The sequence below is a fragment of the Amphiura filiformis genome, unplaced genomic scaffold (genome assembly GCF_039555335.1).
Source record: "Amphiura filiformis unplaced genomic scaffold, Afil_fr2py scaffold_169, whole genome shotgun sequence".
Classification (NCBI taxonomy): domain Eukaryota; kingdom Metazoa; phylum Echinodermata; class Ophiuroidea; order Amphilepidida; family Amphiuridae; genus Amphiura; species Amphiura filiformis.
In genome coordinates, this window is record NW_027305633.1 from 69,897 (window position 1) to 88,894 (window position 18,998).

At 37.0% G+C, this 18,998-nt stretch overlaps 1 protein-coding gene across 1 annotated transcript in view; it reads right to left on the reverse strand.

Moving 5' to 3' along the window:
• Window positions 1-1,276: 1,276 nt before the first annotated feature.
• LOC140145201 (uncharacterized) overlaps window positions 1,277-18,998 on the reverse strand; it is a 31,065-nt gene continuing 13,343 nt past the window's right edge. The window contains exons 2-9 of the mRNA XM_072166972.1: window positions 17,593-17,756; window positions 16,711-16,774; window positions 15,239-15,343; window positions 13,843-13,916; window positions 10,063-12,286; window positions 8,816-8,921; window positions 7,256-7,403; window positions 1,277-3,715 (exon numbers count right to left, since the gene is read on the reverse strand). Coding sequence (XP_072023073.1) covers window positions 3,639-3,715; window positions 7,256-7,403; window positions 8,816-8,921; window positions 10,063-12,286; window positions 13,843-13,916; window positions 15,239-15,343; window positions 16,711-16,774; window positions 17,593-17,752 — 2,958 coding nt within the window. The 5' untranslated portion in view covers window positions 17,753-17,756 and the 3' untranslated portion in view covers window positions 1,277-3,638. The remainder of the gene's footprint in view (window positions 3,716-7,255; window positions 7,404-8,815; window positions 8,922-10,062; window positions 12,287-13,842; window positions 13,917-15,238; window positions 15,344-16,710; window positions 16,775-17,592; window positions 17,757-18,998) is intronic.

An 18,998-nucleotide genomic window follows, 5' to 3' on the forward strand; every position in this document is an offset into this window, starting at 1 on the left:
TTGTACAGAAATACATACAATGTGATAATCTATACATAAATATTTTATATTTTCTTAAAATGATATTCCTGATAAACTATAAGCTATTCAGACTCTTAAATTAATGCAATACAGTAATATTACATAGTTCATTTAATGACTTGTATTTTTGACTCAAGAATGATAAATACAATTTTCTTTAAAAACATTCATCCAATACCTGAGATAAAGTCTTGTATCAACTCAAACTCACTTTTTAGCGATACATATCATGCATTGGGGTCGGTTTTGGCCAAGTTCTATTTTCGTTTTCGGATCTCATTATTTTGAAGTATTACCCTAGCATCAGGGGCGTAGCCAGCTTTCTTGGTCAGGGGGGCAAAATAAAATGTTGGGGGCACAGACGAAAAAAATTGCAGTTGTATCATACAATACATAGAGACTGTATGTCTTCGAGCTTCCCGAAAAGAGCCTTATTGGGATGGTGTGCGCGCAAAAAAAAAAAAAAAATGGTATTTTACACTATTTAAGCCCATTATCCGCTAAAAAGGGCTTTATTGTTACAATGTGCTGCAGTAGCACGGACAATTTTGTATTTTACACTATTTTGGCCCGAATTTTGCTAGAAAAGGGCTCCTTGCCCTTTTTCTTTTCCTTTGCCCTCCTGATTTTCTCTTTCATTTTTTGTCAGAGGGGCACTTTTTCTTTCATTTTTTTTGTCAGGGGGGGCACTCTGCCCCACCTGCCCCCCCGCTGGCTACGCTACTGCCTAGCATGTGCTGTATTATAAGACTTTTATTCCAAATTTTTGCATTTGTTGGGGTCCACGTTTGTGGGACACCCTGTAGAAAAGCTGCTAAGCTGAAGCATTGTGCACTTTGTGATAAAATCAGGAGAGTTTCCCTAGATGAAGGACAATGTCCAGAGTTCATTATAAAGTCATTTTGCATTTGACCCCTGCTTCAGCTACTTAATTTGCATATTTTGCGCTAATCCTACCAAGTTACATCACTGTACCCATATGATCTCCAGATATTGGACAAAAGAAAAACCTCACTATAAGCACAAAATATGAAAATCAGCTACTTACGTAGGTTAAGAATCTCTGTCCCTACTACCCCTACCAAGTTATGTCACCATACCCCATATGGACCTCCAGTTATTTGGAGGGGGAGGGGAGAAACTTACTTAGCATATTTTGCCCTGAAAATCTAATCAGGTTGTGAATCTCTGTCCCTATCCCTACTACCCCTATCAAGTCACCATACCCCATATGGACCTCCAGTTGTTTGGGGAGGGGGGGAAGAAACCTAACAAAAATGGAATATACACCCATAGAAGCAGTACATCATCACAAGATCACCTATAGCTAAAACTAGGGGATAAAAACACACACAGGACACTTGCAATAGGCTATATCCTACTTATTCCATATTATTTTCTTGTCTTTGTACAGAAATACATACAATGTGATAATCTGTACATAAATATTTTCTATTTTCTTAAAATGATATTCCTGATAAACTATAAGCTATTCAGACTCTTCAAATTAATGTAATAATATTATATACATAATTCACTTAAAGCCATATTATAACATTTCTTTAAAAATAGATTAGTATTAATTTTCAATAAAACATTACCATTTACTGTCAGATATGCCCCCTTTTGATTTTGAGCCGAACAAGTGATGTAGAGCAAAGAAAATCAGAATTTACAACTAGCGCCAATGCATGTCACGCCGGCGGTTGTAATATGGTACGACCCTCTGGCGTGTGTGTGTGTCCCGCACGCTGTGTACGTAGTACTGTGTTGACATCGCATACGCGTTCGACTAATATTTCTATCGTAATAATAAAACGCTGATTCAGGCGGTTTATTCAAAATCTCGGATTTTGACAAAACTACAGCACCTAAAGTCTTGATTTTTGCAGAGAATCTTTGTTTACTAAAGTACATTACAATCGTGTAAAAACCTGAACTTTTTTTTTTTTTTAGGCGTTCTCCTCAGCAAATGTTATAATATGGCTTTAATGACTTGTATTTTTGACTTACATGTTGTAAGAATGATAAATAAATTTTCTTTAAACAAATTCATCCAATACCTGAGATAAAGTCTTGCATCAATTTAAACAAAATCACTTTATAGTGATACATATCATGCAGGGGTGTGAGTGAACAAAATTAAAAAAAAAAAGAAGCTGAAAACAGCTAGCCAAAAGCTTAATTTTTTTTAATGCTCTTATACTTTTATCAGAGTAAGTGTATCACAGGGGTATATATTTTTACAATTTAGTGCTCATTTTTTCTACAGTATAATTTTCAAGATATGTTTATATTTAGATGAATTTCATTTGTATTCATTTATCTATTACTGTAAAACTTTTTATTTTCACGAATTTTGCTAGTTGACATTAAATCACGAAAATAAAACCTGGCGAATATAATTTTGCAATAGCGATGCATTGCAATTAATGAAGACACCGCAAAATTAAATTCTCGCGTATTTTATGAAAACTATAAAATCGCATAAAATATTTGCACCCAAAAATGTCTACTTTTAGAGTATTTTACCTTGGCACTGTTCTTCCTTGGTCCCCAATTTGCAATGGGTAAGAGGGCTTTTTCTTCCTTGGTCCCCAATTTGCAATGGGTAAGAGGGCTTTTTCTTCCATAACTTCCAAAAGCGCACATATTTTCCAAACCAAAAATAAGGTTTAAATAAAGTTTATACAGTGTATACCCCTGGTGTACCAAAAAAACTGATATCGGTTTTAAGTTGAACAATTTCACATCCCCTGCATTTATATAATTATAAAAGGTTTTCTGGTAATTTTAATTAAGGCAAAATAATGAGGTAAACTGATAGAAAATTCATTATTTAATTTATAATTTATTTATTATTATAAAACCCACATGCTATCTTCACCTCTAAACTGATATTGGTGTTTTATGGGGGTTAATGTCTTTTTAGGCATTGATTCACTATTTGGCCTGTTGAAATGAAATGAATTGAAATAGATTCATCTGTACATTTTTTTGTATATTTTGGAATTCTTCTCAATTATTCATGCAAAATATACGAAAGTCGACATTTTTGAAATGTAAATTAGTCTTTTCCATTTTTTGGATATTTGCCTTCTTATTTACCAACTTAAAATAGGGCAATTTTTTGACTAAAACAACTATTTTAGCCCCAAAATCATATTTTTGGCCTTATTTGCGCAATATTTAAAAAAAAACACTTCATAGTGTATATTGAAAAAATGAAAAAGTCATTCCTGGAATGAAGTGTATAGATTACACAAAAGACAAATACATGTATTGGATTGTTCCTTTTAGTGTGTTTACACAAAATTTAGGCAAATAATCTTTAGTTTAAGTAATTTCCTCTAAAAATATTGTTTTAACACCAAATCTGTGTTTATATTGAGATTCCTTGACTAATTTTCTTTTCAAAAATGTACAAGTTACATCATTTTTAATTTCATAGAGTGCATTCTCCCTTTGCACAGATCCGCCATCTTGCTACAAAAACTAGGTTCTCCCTGCAAACGCATGACGTACGCACACACTTTGTGGGTAGAACCTCGTTTTGAGATGATCATGCAATCAGCGAATAGTCCTCTTAACTTCCCTTCAGGTTTAGAACAGTTTTCTTAGAACAATTGCTTGTACTTATTGGTTCCCCGTTTCCGATGTGGTTCACCAGCTGATTCCGAAACTTGCATATATCCTGCAGGAAAAAAACAAACAAAAACACAAAATAATAGATTTTTTTTTTTTTTCTTTCAGAGCAACAAAGACTTATCTCCCATCAGCTCCCCTGGGTATGTTGTGCATTAGGGGTTCAAATTTGCAATCAATTGCGGGAACCTGTTTAGGATCTCGCAAAGGGCTTTTGCAAGAACCTTTGCTTCTCATCAAAACCAGGCTTTCGATTCTTGCAAAATATTGCGGAAAAACAGGTAAAATCATAAGGTTCTCAACACTTTCCCCTCATGTACCTGGCCTTAATGTTTTTTGCAGTTTATCTGACAGACAATGCATGTCGCTTTCACTACCCTTTCACAACAGTGCTCAAACTTAAAACTACATGTAGTTCTAAGCCCAATTTAGCCCATGGGTTTCCATCAGGGTTTTCTTTAAGCATTTTGCTGAAGGGGTATTTTCACATTTTTTTGACCCTTTCAATTGTGAATTTTTCCTCTGAAGGAGTCAAAAACATTGTCCAAGGGGTATTTTTATAATATTATTTTTGAAGACATTTTTAACAATATGTGTGTTTTTGGAGCCATAGGCGTAGATCCGGCTTGGGGTGGTGGGGGGGAATCTCCCCAATATTTTGCCAGGGGATGGTCCATACAATTGACGCCTGTATGTGGGTTTCTGACCAAATTAACCTCATATTTGGCCATTTTAGCCTCCAAAGTGCACATTTTTGCGCGCTTCTCGCGAATTTATTCCACTTTTGCACCATATTTCAACAGTTTAGCTTCCAAATTTGCCAAATTTTTTTGTACCATAAACTTATTCTTTCTCCAAAAGGTGCTGGATTCACTTTACTTCAAGACACCCCCGAGTCAAAAAAATCTACGCCACTGTTTGGAGCAGTGGCGGATCTAGAGCAGTCAGAAGGGGGTGGGGTAATTTTAGAAGAAAATAATAATATTTAAAGATGCCCCATGAGAAGAAAGAAACTTTTGCAAAATGAAGACCTAGTTGAAGCAATTTGGTGGATCATTTTGGCAATATTAATGTGTAAAATTTTAGTTTAAAAAGCCGAACATGTGTGAAATGAGCAGTCCATGGAGTCTTTCGTGGACGGCAAGTTTTCCCTATTATGGTAGGCCTATAAATTGTGTTAAACATAAATTGGCAAATGTCGAAAGCAGAAGTGAAAGTGGCCATTTGTTTATCAACTACGCAGGGTGATGTTCCCCCCTTGGGACTAGGGATTTGAAGGAGTCAGAAAAGTGCCTGAACGCGTAAATACACGTGTTTTGTGCGTTAAAGAAAGCCCTGGTTTCCATTTGTGTAGAGTTGGGCAACTATCACTTTTTTCCTAGTCGACAGCAAATAGTCACGACTACGACTATAGTCGTGACTATCTTTGGTCAGAATTGAACCACAAAATTGGGTGAAAGTTTGGTGAAAATTTACAATAACAAGTCAACAAGACCAATTTAATGATGATTTATGGACTTTATGATTAAGTAAAGGTTTAAAGGAAGGTTTAAAGGTAAAGGGGACGATCCTGTATAAACAGTGATCGGAGTGCCCATCTCTATCTCTTTCATGTAATGTTGCTATAGGGGGATCGCTACACCTCCTCTACAGCGAGTCTGTTACCTTCCCAGCATTTAAGAATGCCGGTAGCCATTTAAACACCTGGGTGGAGAGGAGTAATCGAGATAAAGTGCCTTACTCAAGGGCGCAACACGATGGCGTCGCCGGGGCTCGAACCCGCAACCTTCCGATTATGAGTCAGTGCCCGTTCCGCTAGGCCACCGTGCTCCCACTTTATGATTACTTGATAGTGTTACTATTGGTAAGACAATCACTAAAATTTTTATCACATTTTCACAGTTTATATGCAAGTATTTTGTTGGTTTTGGTGCGGATATCTGGCGGTTTTAACATGATTTTGTAACATTTAAATATAGTTGGGGTTGACAACTTTTGGTTTTCAATAGTCGTATTCGCGACTATTACTGGTAGACTATTGGCAACTTAGTCGCCCAACTCTACATTCGTGATCATACAATAAATTGACAAATGAAATGAAGAAAACTTTACCTTTTTCCCCAACATTGAAGAATTATATTTTTTGGTTACTAAGATTATTAAATCATATTTCCGTATTTTCAGAGACTTGGAAGCTTACAAGAACCAATCGTAGTTGTAATCCAGCGAGAACCGGTTCTCAGGTTCTCATCAAATTTGAATCTCGTAGTTGTAATCTAGCGAGAACCGGTTCTCAGGTTCTCGTCAAATTTGAATCTCTGTGTATAAATGCAATCATGCTTAACCCAGAGGAGCTAATGGAGATGAGCTTTTGTTGCACTGAGCCCTTGACATGACGACAGGCCTTGCCGTTTGAGGAGAGCTAGAGTGACTGCTCCCCATCACTCCCCTCAAATAAAGCTGAGGAGAGCTTTTTATTGCTCGCCTACCTTTGGCGTAACAATAATAACCACATATGTACAGTACAGTAAAAGTGCTCTCTTAGTGCTCAAGGAGAGCGATTAAAAACTCCCCTGCAAATTTCAAAATGCAAAGCTTGGATGAGCAAAATAAAATCATGTTATTTGGCTGTAAGTATGTTTTATCCTTTTTGCACAAATCTGCACAAAATACAAAAGTTCTGCAATCAAGTTGGGGAGTCTTTATAAATACTCATTAGGTGGGATGGGGTGGAGGTTATGGAGGGGGTCTGAAAGGTCTTAGCAGCGAAAAAGGGGTGGCCACATTTGTTTTAACAGTCCAAAAAAAGAGGGGAGTCTGACTTTTTCAGAATTAAAGCATGTCAACACCACCATGTCCTGAGACAAGCCCCAGTCTAATAATATTTTGGCCCATTTTAGCATTAAAAACTAGAATTTTGTGCCTACTTTGTGTGAACTTGCCTCAGTGAAATCAATTTGGAAGCCAGTCATCAGAGCAATTATTCAAATTTGCCCTTTTGGAGTTCTGCCCGCATGTCTATAATTATGGTCAGCACCATCTACTGGACAGAAATCTATCAGAATTGGCTTCTGATTCTTCTTTGTTCTTGGTATTCTTTTAAAATACATTGGTTATTCCTCACTTTTACAGGTAGCATAAATTAGATTATTCTTTCCATCTCAATTTACACAATTACACATGGTTATACACAGCAGGGGTGGCCAACTTGCACAGCACATGCAACCCTCAGTAACTTCTAGAACAGAGCAATGCACATATAATAAATCAAATTAAACTTGAGTAGAGATGTGGATGCCACAAAAGACACAATGGTGCATATTGCTCACTAGGCTATTCCAGTTGAAATCCATACACCCCATATGGAAGACATGACCTCAATCTTCCACACAGGGAGTGAGAATTTTAAATGTGGTTACCTGAATGGACTATATTTGAAATGTACACTCCCTGAGTGAAAGATTAAGGTTGTATCTGCCAGAGGGAGTACGCAATTCAAATGGAATACCCTATTTGGGTGATGGGCCTTGGAAACTGAGTTTCAAAATATTAACAAGAATTTTTGGACACAGTAGAAAATGATACAAACCTCTTTGTAGACAAGTCTGAGTGTCAGGAAACCCAACAGACCAGTAGTGTTCAGGTGTGCTGGGTGGACTGAAATGACCTCGATGTCTGGAGCAAGTCTTCATGCGCTCTTCTCTTTCCTCATCTGTAAGCTTCATGTCTTTGTAGAACTGTACCAATGATACAAATAATAGATTTAAAATACTTTAAAAAATAATGTAAATATAATGTTAACAAACAAACAAAAAAACTCGTCTGCTCGGGTTAGAAAACACGTTCGTGCAAATGTTTTCTAGTCAGAAACGAGTCTCCGAGTATTTCTACTTTATAGAACTGGGGCCCGAGCACTGATGTTTTTGTTGACTTGGAACATTTGCCGTGATCAAGGATTATGTCCGACACAGCGTTATATTTAGGCCTATGGCCTTTTTGCGGCATGTCTCCGAATCAGTGGAAGAAACTCTACTTGGAACCTACTTATCATAACTTTTCATGCCGAGGTAGCCACCTCTACTTTATTAACTTTGAAGCTATTATTAGCTACGTACTACCAGTCAAGCTCTACCAGGTTTGTACTAAATTTTGGTCAACATAATTATCCGTCTCCAGTTATGTTCATGTTCATCCACCGCACCTCGACTGTTCATCATCACGCAGGACCGTGCGTCGTTTTCGCGTCACCAATTGCGTCTAACATCCGCGCTGTCTGGGCGTTAGTCATTGCGCAGTTTGAGCGCCTACACGCTGATACTTGGAATGCCTCTTTTATCTGGCAGCTCTGCAGTAAACATCACAACGCAGAAGTGACTCGTCTGCTCGGGTTAGAAAACACGTTCGTGCAAATGTTTTCTAGTCAGAAACGAGTCTCCGAGTATTTCTACTTTATAGAACTGGGGCCCGAGCACTGATGAAGACCTCAGCATCGCTGGATGCAGATGTTTTTGTTGACTTGGAACTTTTGCCGTGTTCAAGGATTATGTCCGACACAGCGTTATATTTAGGCATATGGCCTTTTTGTGGCATGTCTCCGAATCAGTGGAAGAAACTCTACTTGGAACCTACTTATCATAACTTTTCATGCCGACTTTATAAACAAAAAACACATCTACATAATTATGAACTTTGACATCTGCATAAAGTTTTTGTCTTGAATAGCAAAATCTATCAAAAACAAAACTTAAGATGTCAAAACAGCTACAAACATAAAAGTTACAACTGGCAGCTAGACTAGAATCACAATGTTGTCATTATTTTTTAAGCTGGGTCAATTTGTGGCCATGTATATGGCCTAATCAGGAATACTGATTTTCATGTTCTCATATCTCCATCTATAAGGTAATATTCATTCATTCCTATCATACCCATCTCTCTTTTTATTAAGCGACGTAAGATCAGATTTCTCCCTATGATTAAGGGTCCAATGAACTCCAATCACTTAATCACTAAGCAACTGTACTACCACGGTATCCCTACAAATATTTTAATTTTTAAAGCAAATTAAATAAAATTGAACAGTTTTCCTATGCTAGTCACAATTTTGCATGACTATATCTCACCCATGACTATATAAATAGTAACTTACTGCTTCACACTGTTTGCAGTCAAATGCCTTTAATCTCTGTCTCTCTTCCTTCTTCCTCACAATGTCTACATATTTGTAACCAGGACCTGCTGATTTGTTTGGCAACCTGTTCACATATAAAAAGAAATCCATTGTTAAAAGTCTGTAATACTAAACAATAAAATAAATAGTAGACAAGTTCTGCATGCTGCTATACTGAAATTTTGCTCATCTGACAACAGGCATCTGGTTAGAATAAGGGTTAGGAATAAGCTTAGGGTTTAGGGTTATTGATACGGATATAGGGTTGAGTCCAAAGTTAGGATTAGATCTTACAATACTAGGAACGTTCACGAACATGTTATCTTTCCTTCTAACACTGCCCTTGCAAACAATTTTTACAAAACGCAAGGTCCCATGCTATGGAAAGAACTCCCTTCTTCTCTCAAATTGACTCGGACTCTTGCTACCTTCAAATCCAACTTAAAGAAATATTTCATTTGTGGTTACACAGAGGGCAACTAATACCTTCACGATACATTTCGTTCTTCTTTTGTACTTTAGTTCAATCCATTTTTTAGTAAGTACTTGCTCACACCCTCACATCCTTAAGTCTTCAGGAGCCATAGTTTTACTTCAACTTCATTCCTTCTATCGTAACTATCATCCTCGTGTTAAATCGGATCATCTGTTTTGTGTTTGTCTGTCTGTCTGTATGTCTGTCTGTTTGGTAACTATTTGTGAGCCTTCCAATCTAATCACAAGGACCAAGTGATAGCTGAACTTTTATTGCAACACAAAGTGGCACAAATCCTGCTCAACACCCAATGTTCATTCTTTATTTTGTACTCGGGGATATTGTCACTGAAAAATTGTAAACAATACCGACCCTAATTTTGGAAATTCCGGAAAGTTTTTTCCCAAAAACATTTTTTACATCCATCCTTAACATTTTTAAAAACAGTTTAAACTGTTTTAAAACATGAATGATGTGGTATACAGTAGAGAAATAGCCCAATTCACACCTATTTGGGCTATTTGTTAAGCTAATTTAATAGGAAATCATGTTTTGGCTATGACTTAAGAAAATCCTACCGACCGACCCTATCCCTGGAATAGATCTAAGCACAATCAAACAATTTTCTGGCCTATTGGATTGCTCGTCAGTAGGCGAAGAATGCCAAATGGTATCTGAGTGTTCCAAGAGAGGATGTGAAGTAAAATGTGCTCAGGTCAAAGATAGGAGCATGAAGCGGACCACCACTCACCTGTCAAAATCATGTGCATATCTTGTGCCCAAAGACTGGTCAGCATCTTTCTCCTCACTTCTGCCTGGATACTTAATACCCATTCCAGATGCATCCTTATCATTGGTAACCATAGCAACATCATCTCCTGGTACTTCCTCATTATCTTCATCACCAAACAAATCTTCGCAACTATTATCATGTTCATCTTCAATCTCCTGAACCTCTTCAATTTCCTTCTCCTCCTTATTTCTAACTCCACCGTGTACTGTTGATTTCTCAGTATCATGAGCGGTTCTTCTCTTCTTTCTTGATAATTTTGATACAGCTGCACCACGATTATCATCAATCATATCAAACACAACATCTTCCGATATGACATTGGACTTTTGTTGATTTGTACCGATAAGCGGTGACATTCCTTTCGCTCTACTTCTATCAAACCCATGTTCATCTGTGGAATCTTTAGTAACCATGGTAACCTTCTCATTCCTCTTCCTTGGAGATTTCCTCTTCTGAGGCAGAACCGGCATTTTGAATTCACGCTGCTTCTCCCTCCTGTCACCTTCATCCCGATCATCACCAATAGTATCAATATTCTCCAAGATCGACAGCTCTATAGCCTTGGCAAGTGACTCATCATTTTGAGAATCAATGCTGACTTTGCCAACACCATTGTATTGTTCGAGTAAAGATGTATTTTCCGTCCTGTTTTTTGTTTGAAACATGTGCGGTAACAGCCTGCTTTGCTTGAGAACTTTACCACCTTTAGCAGACGATTTGAGCTGCATTTCCGAGATATCTAACATCTGATTTGATGATAGATGTGGCCTACTGCTGCTTGATGGTTTTTCAGGTGACAATGGCTCCACAGGTGGACTGTTTTCTTTGTCAGGTAAGCTTCCACCAAGATTTGTCTCATCATTTTCATCGACACTTCTCTCTTCATCAACTCTACCAGTGGACAGCTGCTTCTGAGATGTTCCTTTTGAATTGTCAAGTCCATCTTTACCACTGATGTCTTCATATTCTAAAGACTCATCAAGGCGAATTTTTCGTTTCCGAGGGTTAGGCTTCCAATTTGACGTACTGGACCGGACTTTGTGCTCTGCATTAATATCATCCAACCTTTGGTAGCTTGAACTAGGCGTGTCTTTATCTTGTGATACATTGGGTGTGGTCGTACAGTGTATAATTGCATTGGGTGTGGTGGTACCTTGTATAGATGCGTTGGGTGTGGTCATACCGTGTATAGTTTTAGGGGTGTGGATCCCCAGAGGAGGCTGCAAGAGAAGCAGAGAAGCTTCTGATTGACAGCTAGCATCATTAAGATTAATACTTTGTGGTGTTTTGTTAGGTTTGGTCTGCAATCCATGGTATGTGTTTAATGGTGTTTTCTTAATGTCAAGGATTACTTTGACCTCATCTCCAAAATCATCATCATTGGCATCTTTTCCTCCGCAGAATTTTGGAGAAAGCTGTGTACTTGAAAAATCCACTGGATACTGGGATTCTGATCTTGGCAGAGATCTTCTATGGATTTGACTCACACGCTGGCTCACAAAGCGCGTTTCATCATTATCAAATTCTCTTACAGTTTGGTGTTCATGATCATTTTGATTAACAAGAGATGACGATTCGTATACTTCTTTTGCTTGTCTTTGGGAAGAAATTCTGGAGCTACATGTCAAATTTCGCGGAGTGCTTGCACAAGTCGGTGGGTCGAAATCAGATTCATCTAACGACTCCAAACCTACAAGATCCCCCTGGACTGCTAACGTCTCCGGAACTGATATCACTCTTGGTTGTCTTCTACCATCACCACCTGCATATAGGTCATCGAGGTCAGGGGATGATTCCATTTCATCATATGGGTGGCATGTCTCTGGAACAAGAATTTTCGCATGGACATGTTGCCTTTCACTGGCTCCCTGTCCTATTAATTCATCAGCTAGAACAGATTTCTTGACAATGTTTTGTGAATCCCCTTGCATATCATTATCAATCTCATCTTCTGCATCCAGTGCCTCCCTTCTATGGGCTGGATGATCACTTGGTGAGGTCTTCAAACTATCACCGCGGCTTCTTTTAGCTGCCTTCAACTCTGCGAAATCTTTCTGTGTAGCTTCGGTTAATGGGATGTCCAGTTCTGAGTATCTAACTTTCTTGCTGGTTTTGCCTTTGGTTAATTTGTTGACTCTCAATGGCTTGGTAGTTTCTTCAGGACTGGTATTTCTTTCATCATCTGCAGCAAGAAATTTAAAAATTCACCAGTCAGTAAAAAACAAACCAAAAATATTCAAAACAAATTCCGAAGTGACTGAATAATTCTAAAAATGTCAGGGTTGTTTGATTTAAATCACATTGATTTAAATCAAATCAACTTTTTTAATTTTTTACCATTTTTGATAATAAGTTAATTTCTTTGTTGAATTACCTGGTTTACATCATTCCTACTTACACAACTGTATCATTCCTAATGTTTCTACAAATCTTAATTTGGATACAATTAAAATACCTCTATATGATGTCACTTTATCTATTGCAAAAAAATCATCTTCCAAGTGCAGAATTCAACAGGATTTTCCCCCAAGAAATTGCTCATTGTTTATTTTTAAGGTGTAAATTCAGCTTCAGATTTGTTAGACAATTAAGTACATTGTATGGTCTTTGTAGTACCATCCAGTCTCTCATATCCAGACCTCTTTTATACGGATCTTTGTTATCATGATCTTGATGCAAAAACATGTTTATGCTTTGACACTGTAATTTCATGTCGGAGGCATTAACATCTTTTAAATCAGTGTTATTAGGGAACAACCCAAAAGTTCGATGAAGCCCTATAAATGAAAGTCCTTTCGTTAAAAGGCTAACCCCCTCCCCTCTAACGTAAGTGTTAAATATCAAAAATTCCAACCCGTATTCATTGGGCTAAGGGTCGTCGGTATATGGTCGATGGGGTTGTGGAGGGGTGCGACATGGCTAGGATATTGATCACATTTAAGAAACAATAATTCTATTTTATTTTGAAATATTTTTCTTCATAAAAAATGGACTTGCTGGATTTTCAAATAAAGTGCGGAACATGAACAGTTGCTTTAAATGAACTTACAAGTTGCAGGTTGCGAGAACTGCACTCTATATTTATTTGAAATCATTTTGAAGCAACCACTGTAAAATGCCAATATCGTACTTCAGAAAATACTAAAATTTTACAATTATATGTGACCCTCAGCACAACTGAGCCCTGAAGTCGCCAATCATCATTTTTGAGATATTCAACCAAAATATTCTGCTTGAAATTAGCTTTAAAATGATGTATATCATGTCTATAGCACTTGACATTTAAGTAGTGAAAAATCAATAAAACAGTCAATAAATCCTTTGTTTTCTATTGTTTATTGTTAAGTTCGTTGGAGCATATGTGGCACTGGCGACATCCGGGCTCAGTTGTGGAGGATGGTCACATATATTAAATCCTTAAAAAAAGATCAACTTTGACCGATGTTTTAACTACTTCTTTACAAACGTAATCAGACTTTTTGACCCCCTCCCTCCCTAACGAAAGTACTTTCGTTTATAGGGCTTCATCAAACTTTTAGGTTGTTCCCTTATTACCCCATATGTAGATTTTTTGTGGTCCCAATTTTAGCACTTGAGACATTCAATGTCATCATTTCAACAATAATCCTGATTTTTTAATTATCCAGACAATACTTGACCCCATCAGGGCCAAATAAAAGAGGCTGGGCTGTATTTCCTTCATCTTGGTTAAATAAATGTTATTTCATTTAAGTGTACCTTGATTTGCAGGCTCATTGAGAACAACTGGTTCATCGCCATCTTGATCACCATCACTCCCTTTATCTAAATTCCTTTGAGGGCAAACAAAGAAGGGGTAAGAAAAAAGAAAAGAAAAAAGATATAAAAACACATGATCTTCATCTTCCACACAGGGTGTGTGAATTTGAAATGGGGTTACCTGAATGGGTGACTCTATTTGAAATCTACACCCCCTCTATGGGAGATTAAGGTCATCATCTCTTCCTTTGTGGGAATTTGGATTTCAACTTGAATAGCCCATTTCATGCCAGATTAACAGCCTGTGTCACACCCAGAGTTCAATACAAGCGCTATCACAGTGCAATTTACACCCAAAAATTCACCTGTTGCGATACAACTTTAAAAGTGTGGTGTAAAATTGTGATACCACCTTATACTGACTTCATGCGTTGATTGTCTATCAAATTGCTCTGTGTCAGATGAAATTGCACCAGAACTTTCAAAATGGGGTGCAAATGTGTACCCCATGAGGGTCAAAAAATTAATTCAAAGACTGGTCACACCAAATGTGCATTTCAATCAAATTAGATGATAATGCATGCAATTATATTAAGGGCAATTATAATAAAAGTTATTGATGTCCATCAATGACCTCTGCATCGATGACGTAGCAGAAGATGATGTGGTACAATTACCTCCTTGTGCGCATCCTATGTGACAGAAGAGTCCCAAAATTGGCCAAAATCAGTGTCAGCCCTTTTAAAAAACCTTTTTTTTTAACTTTTAGTTTATAATTTTAATGTTTTTTATTACTTTTTCTGTGTATAAATTTACTTTCAAAGCTAAAATTGCCCAACAACATTTTCTTAAGAAGAAAATCATTACTGTAAACCCATTATAACATTTATAGCTGTCCATTCCTCTATCTATGTTTCCAATAAACCTTGCATCTTACGCCTCTAAGTATGCAGTCATTCTAATTGAATCCATTTCTATGGTGTATCTTGCATATTAATTGAAGGTCTGAAGTGAAGTACAAACACACAAACCAGATCGGCTTCGAGGTCGGGACACATTTCAAGATTGTTCATTAAAGATCATAAAGATCATACAGGTCTCTCAATTTTTCTACTGCTGTATAAGTTGAAATTTTCGCGCGATTAATTTTCCGCGTTTTGTCAATTTTGAACTGTTTCCCTTGTTTTTAAATTTGGCCTGTACACAAAAGGGAATATATTCGCACATTATTTTCATGGTAGCAGCTTGAAACGACCAAAGCGTGAAAATAAAATGTAGCACAAAAATTTGCACTTTTGCAGTATGTGCTGAATTTTCTCAGATCAAATTGGATGTTTGTGTGTAAATCAGAACCATAAATTTGCAGGGTTTTCCAGTGAAGTTTATTGTTGCTTACCTTCTTTCATCACAGTCAAGTTGAGCTAGTCTTCTTTCAAGTCTTGCTTTGTCTTCCTTCAATTCTTTGATCTCAACACGGAGCTCTTTTGTAACGCTATAGTTGCTAAAAAATGAATAAAAAAAAAAGACCTTTATTTATCAAACTTCATGAATTTGAGACTTCCATTCCAATATGGATATGATCTAATGCATGACAGTATAGGGGCCATGCAGCCAAAAAGGGCTCTATTTAACAGTTTCGTAGCACAGATGTTTGAAATGGACAAATCATGTATCAAAATGTTCAGGAGAGTCTGGAGAATCTTTTCTGCCATGTTGTCAAATCTGTAATTCGGGCGTTCTATTCCGTTTTCATGGCAAATCAGAATGTGGCATTTTAAATTTTTTAAATAGCATGACCGTTATCATGGAAATGGAATAGAATGTGTGTGTTACAAATTTTGACAATTAACATGCCAGAAAAGATTCTACAGACTCTTCTGAACATTTTGATATATGATTTGTCCATTTGAAACACCTGTCCAATGACGTGGAAATTTCATGGGCCTGGCCCCTGTGATGAAGGTCAAAGTAAGAGAACAACAGGTTAATATTCCTGTATTAATTTTACACACAATTAGGATTACAGTTTAGGGTTAGTTTAGTATTAGGATTAGGATTAAATTTTCTATGTTGTTTGTGTTCTGTGGCCAGTTCCGTAGTTACGGACATACATTTCAGATAATTTGAGGAATGAGGACCAAGTACTTCTAATTTATTGAGGCATACTGACTTTGAACATAATGTATTTGAGGTATCTCTGAACTCTGAAAATTGCATACCTGCCAACCCTAAAACCTCACAAATAGGGACAAATGGGAGAAAAGGCACACAGTGTCATCGCCCCGATATCTTCATGGCAGAAATCGCCATGGTAGGTTGAATCCACCGCCACGCATAGCCATTTTATATCGACCTGTTTAATAGTTTTGTGTCACATAAGAGCCGAAGGACATCTGACTAAAGCTACTGACAATAGCCCCGATTAGCCCGGTTACTGTCCCCTCGCTGTGTGTTAGTCAAGCATGGTACACCATAGGTCATATGGTTTTAGACTACCTTCACGATTGGCCTATACAATGCGCTATATAATTCGGCACATATAAATCAAAATTATTGTCAGTTTTTGACTCAAGACGCAAGCTAGTATCTCAAAGCGCAAGCCAGCGACTATCATATCTGTTAAAAATATATATTCAAGTGCAAAGGAACCACATCTGGTTTCTTTATACGAAATCATTTACGGGAGATATTCATCATTTTCAAACCCGCTATCCAAAGATTTATTGTCTGAATATCAATCGTGCATAGCACATTTGCCACATCCATGTGTATCGATCCCGTGTATTCATTTCAGTGTCTCTTGCTGTATAGTGTAATTATTAACCGGGCGATGTCGGTGTGAGGCATGCAAACCTGTTCTATACTTACTTCTTGTAGGCATCATACACTTTCCTGTATTTTCTCTGCATTGATTGCAGCTTAAGTTCCAATTCTGTAAAGACACCAATTATACAAATGTTATAAAACTAAAGTGAACATTTTCATGGCACATAAATTTGTGTGCTTTTCATACTCAAAACAGCTACAATGGAAACAAAACATGCACAATTCGTCATTGGGCAGGGGAAACCTCCTACATGTATGTGCCTGTGGCCCCTGAACATGTTTAAAACAAAACTGCCAACAGGTTACATTGGAGGCTTTTCTTTAAACATGTTCAGTGGCCAATGACACATAGGAGGTTCTTCCTGCCCAACGACGAAATCAATTTTAATCTGAAATGCTAAATATTTCAAAGTAGCTTGCAAATTTGAAGGAAAATGTGACATGATTTGATATGAGATGGCGATTGAAATACATTTTTTACAGCAGGGCTTCAAGCCTTCTAAAAATGTTGTACCGTATTCATTCCAATAACCGCCCCGGGAGCTTAACAAAGTCGTTTTGGGTGGACGCTTATTTTTTTTACATTGTTTTAGTCATCAATCACCATCTGATAGTATTTAGTTACTCACAGTATAATGCGCCCTATAAAAAAATGGTGTCCATATTTTACCTGCTTATGGCAACCGCCAGCAAATAAAATTCAATTTTGAAGTTAGAATCACCTCAAATTTGGCCTTTTAATAGCATTTGCAGGCAAGTTAATGGAAGTATTTTGACAACATTGGATGGGCGGTATCGCTGGGTGGGCGCTTATAGGGGCATGGGCGGTTAATGGAATGAATATGGTACATGTACGCATACAGGACAGCGGAAGTCAAATACACTAGGATAAACAATAGTCTATGAAATGAATGAAACCCTTACTTTTTACTTGATTGTTGTGGGTGTGAGATAATTGAAGCAGTAGCCCAGTGAATGAATCTGTGTCATCTGTCAAACGAAAAGGATCAATAGAGTTTTCCGAGGATGAAACTGCACCAGTGAAATGGGAGGATGAGATGCTTCTTGGGTTGTCACCATCCATTATTCTGTATCAAATCAAACATTACAGTTATCAGGATAAATAAAGGGGCAAATCAACTTGTACAAATGTATATTACTTTTTGTTATTTTAAAAAAAAATCCATTTTAGTAGCAGTGTTAATTAGTTATTACAGTCCATTATTTAAAGGTATAAAATTGCACATTTTTGTGGAATTTTGGCACTGCCTCATTTTTCAACCAATTTTTTTAAAGGTGTCAAAATGCTCAGGAGGATCAGCTGCTTCAATTCAGCTGGTACCCTAAACTTTTTAAACATCACCCCTTTTTTTGGGCTGTACAGCCTACTAGGCCTACATGTATTAGAAATAGTTGTAAATTGTAAATAACTACGGTAAAAGGACATTTTGTGATCCACAGCCTCATCCCCCCACTTTTTTCAAAACAAGTTGAGATTTTTATACTACTGGAAACCTCTGGCTACTTAATGTTTATGTACCGTACCGGTACCAAAACTTTCTTGCAGATAAATTTGTTTAGCAAAAATATTGTCAAATTTGAATTTCATTCTGGTATACCAGAACGAAATTACAACACTGGGAGGCTATGTAGCAGTGTACATGTATTCACACACAAATTTAAATAATGCATAACTCCCAAACGGAAAATCAGAATCAACTGAAATTTGAGGAATAAGCTTTTTTCGTGGATATCATCAATGTCATATGCAGCAGTTCAGTTTTGACATCGAAGTAAAGAAAAACATACACGTGCCTTACATTGCGTACGGTACACGCTTAGTACGCTACATGGACGTAACGTGCATGTTCCAGCCTGGCCAAGAATTATTTGATAGTCTAGTCTATTGTTAAAGCCATATTTAATGGCAAGCAATCATTGGCATTATAATTTTCAATTTTCTTTGCTATTCGGCTCAAAATTAAAGCCATATTATAACATTTGCTGAGAAGAACGCCCTCAAAAAATTTTTAAATTCAGGTTTTTACACGATTGTAACGTACTTTAGTACCGGGGTAAACAAAGATTCTCTGAAAAAATCAAGACTTTAGGTGCTGTAGTTTTGTCAAAATCCGATATATCTGACAGTAAAAGCTAACATTTTATGGAAAATAAATACAAATCTATTTTTAAAGAAATGTTATAATTAAAAGGGGACATACATGTATCTTACAGTAAGAGCTAACATTTTATGGAAAATAAATACCCGGTACTAATCTATTTTTACAGAAATGTTATAATATGGCTTTTAGTTTAAAGGTCCGTAACCC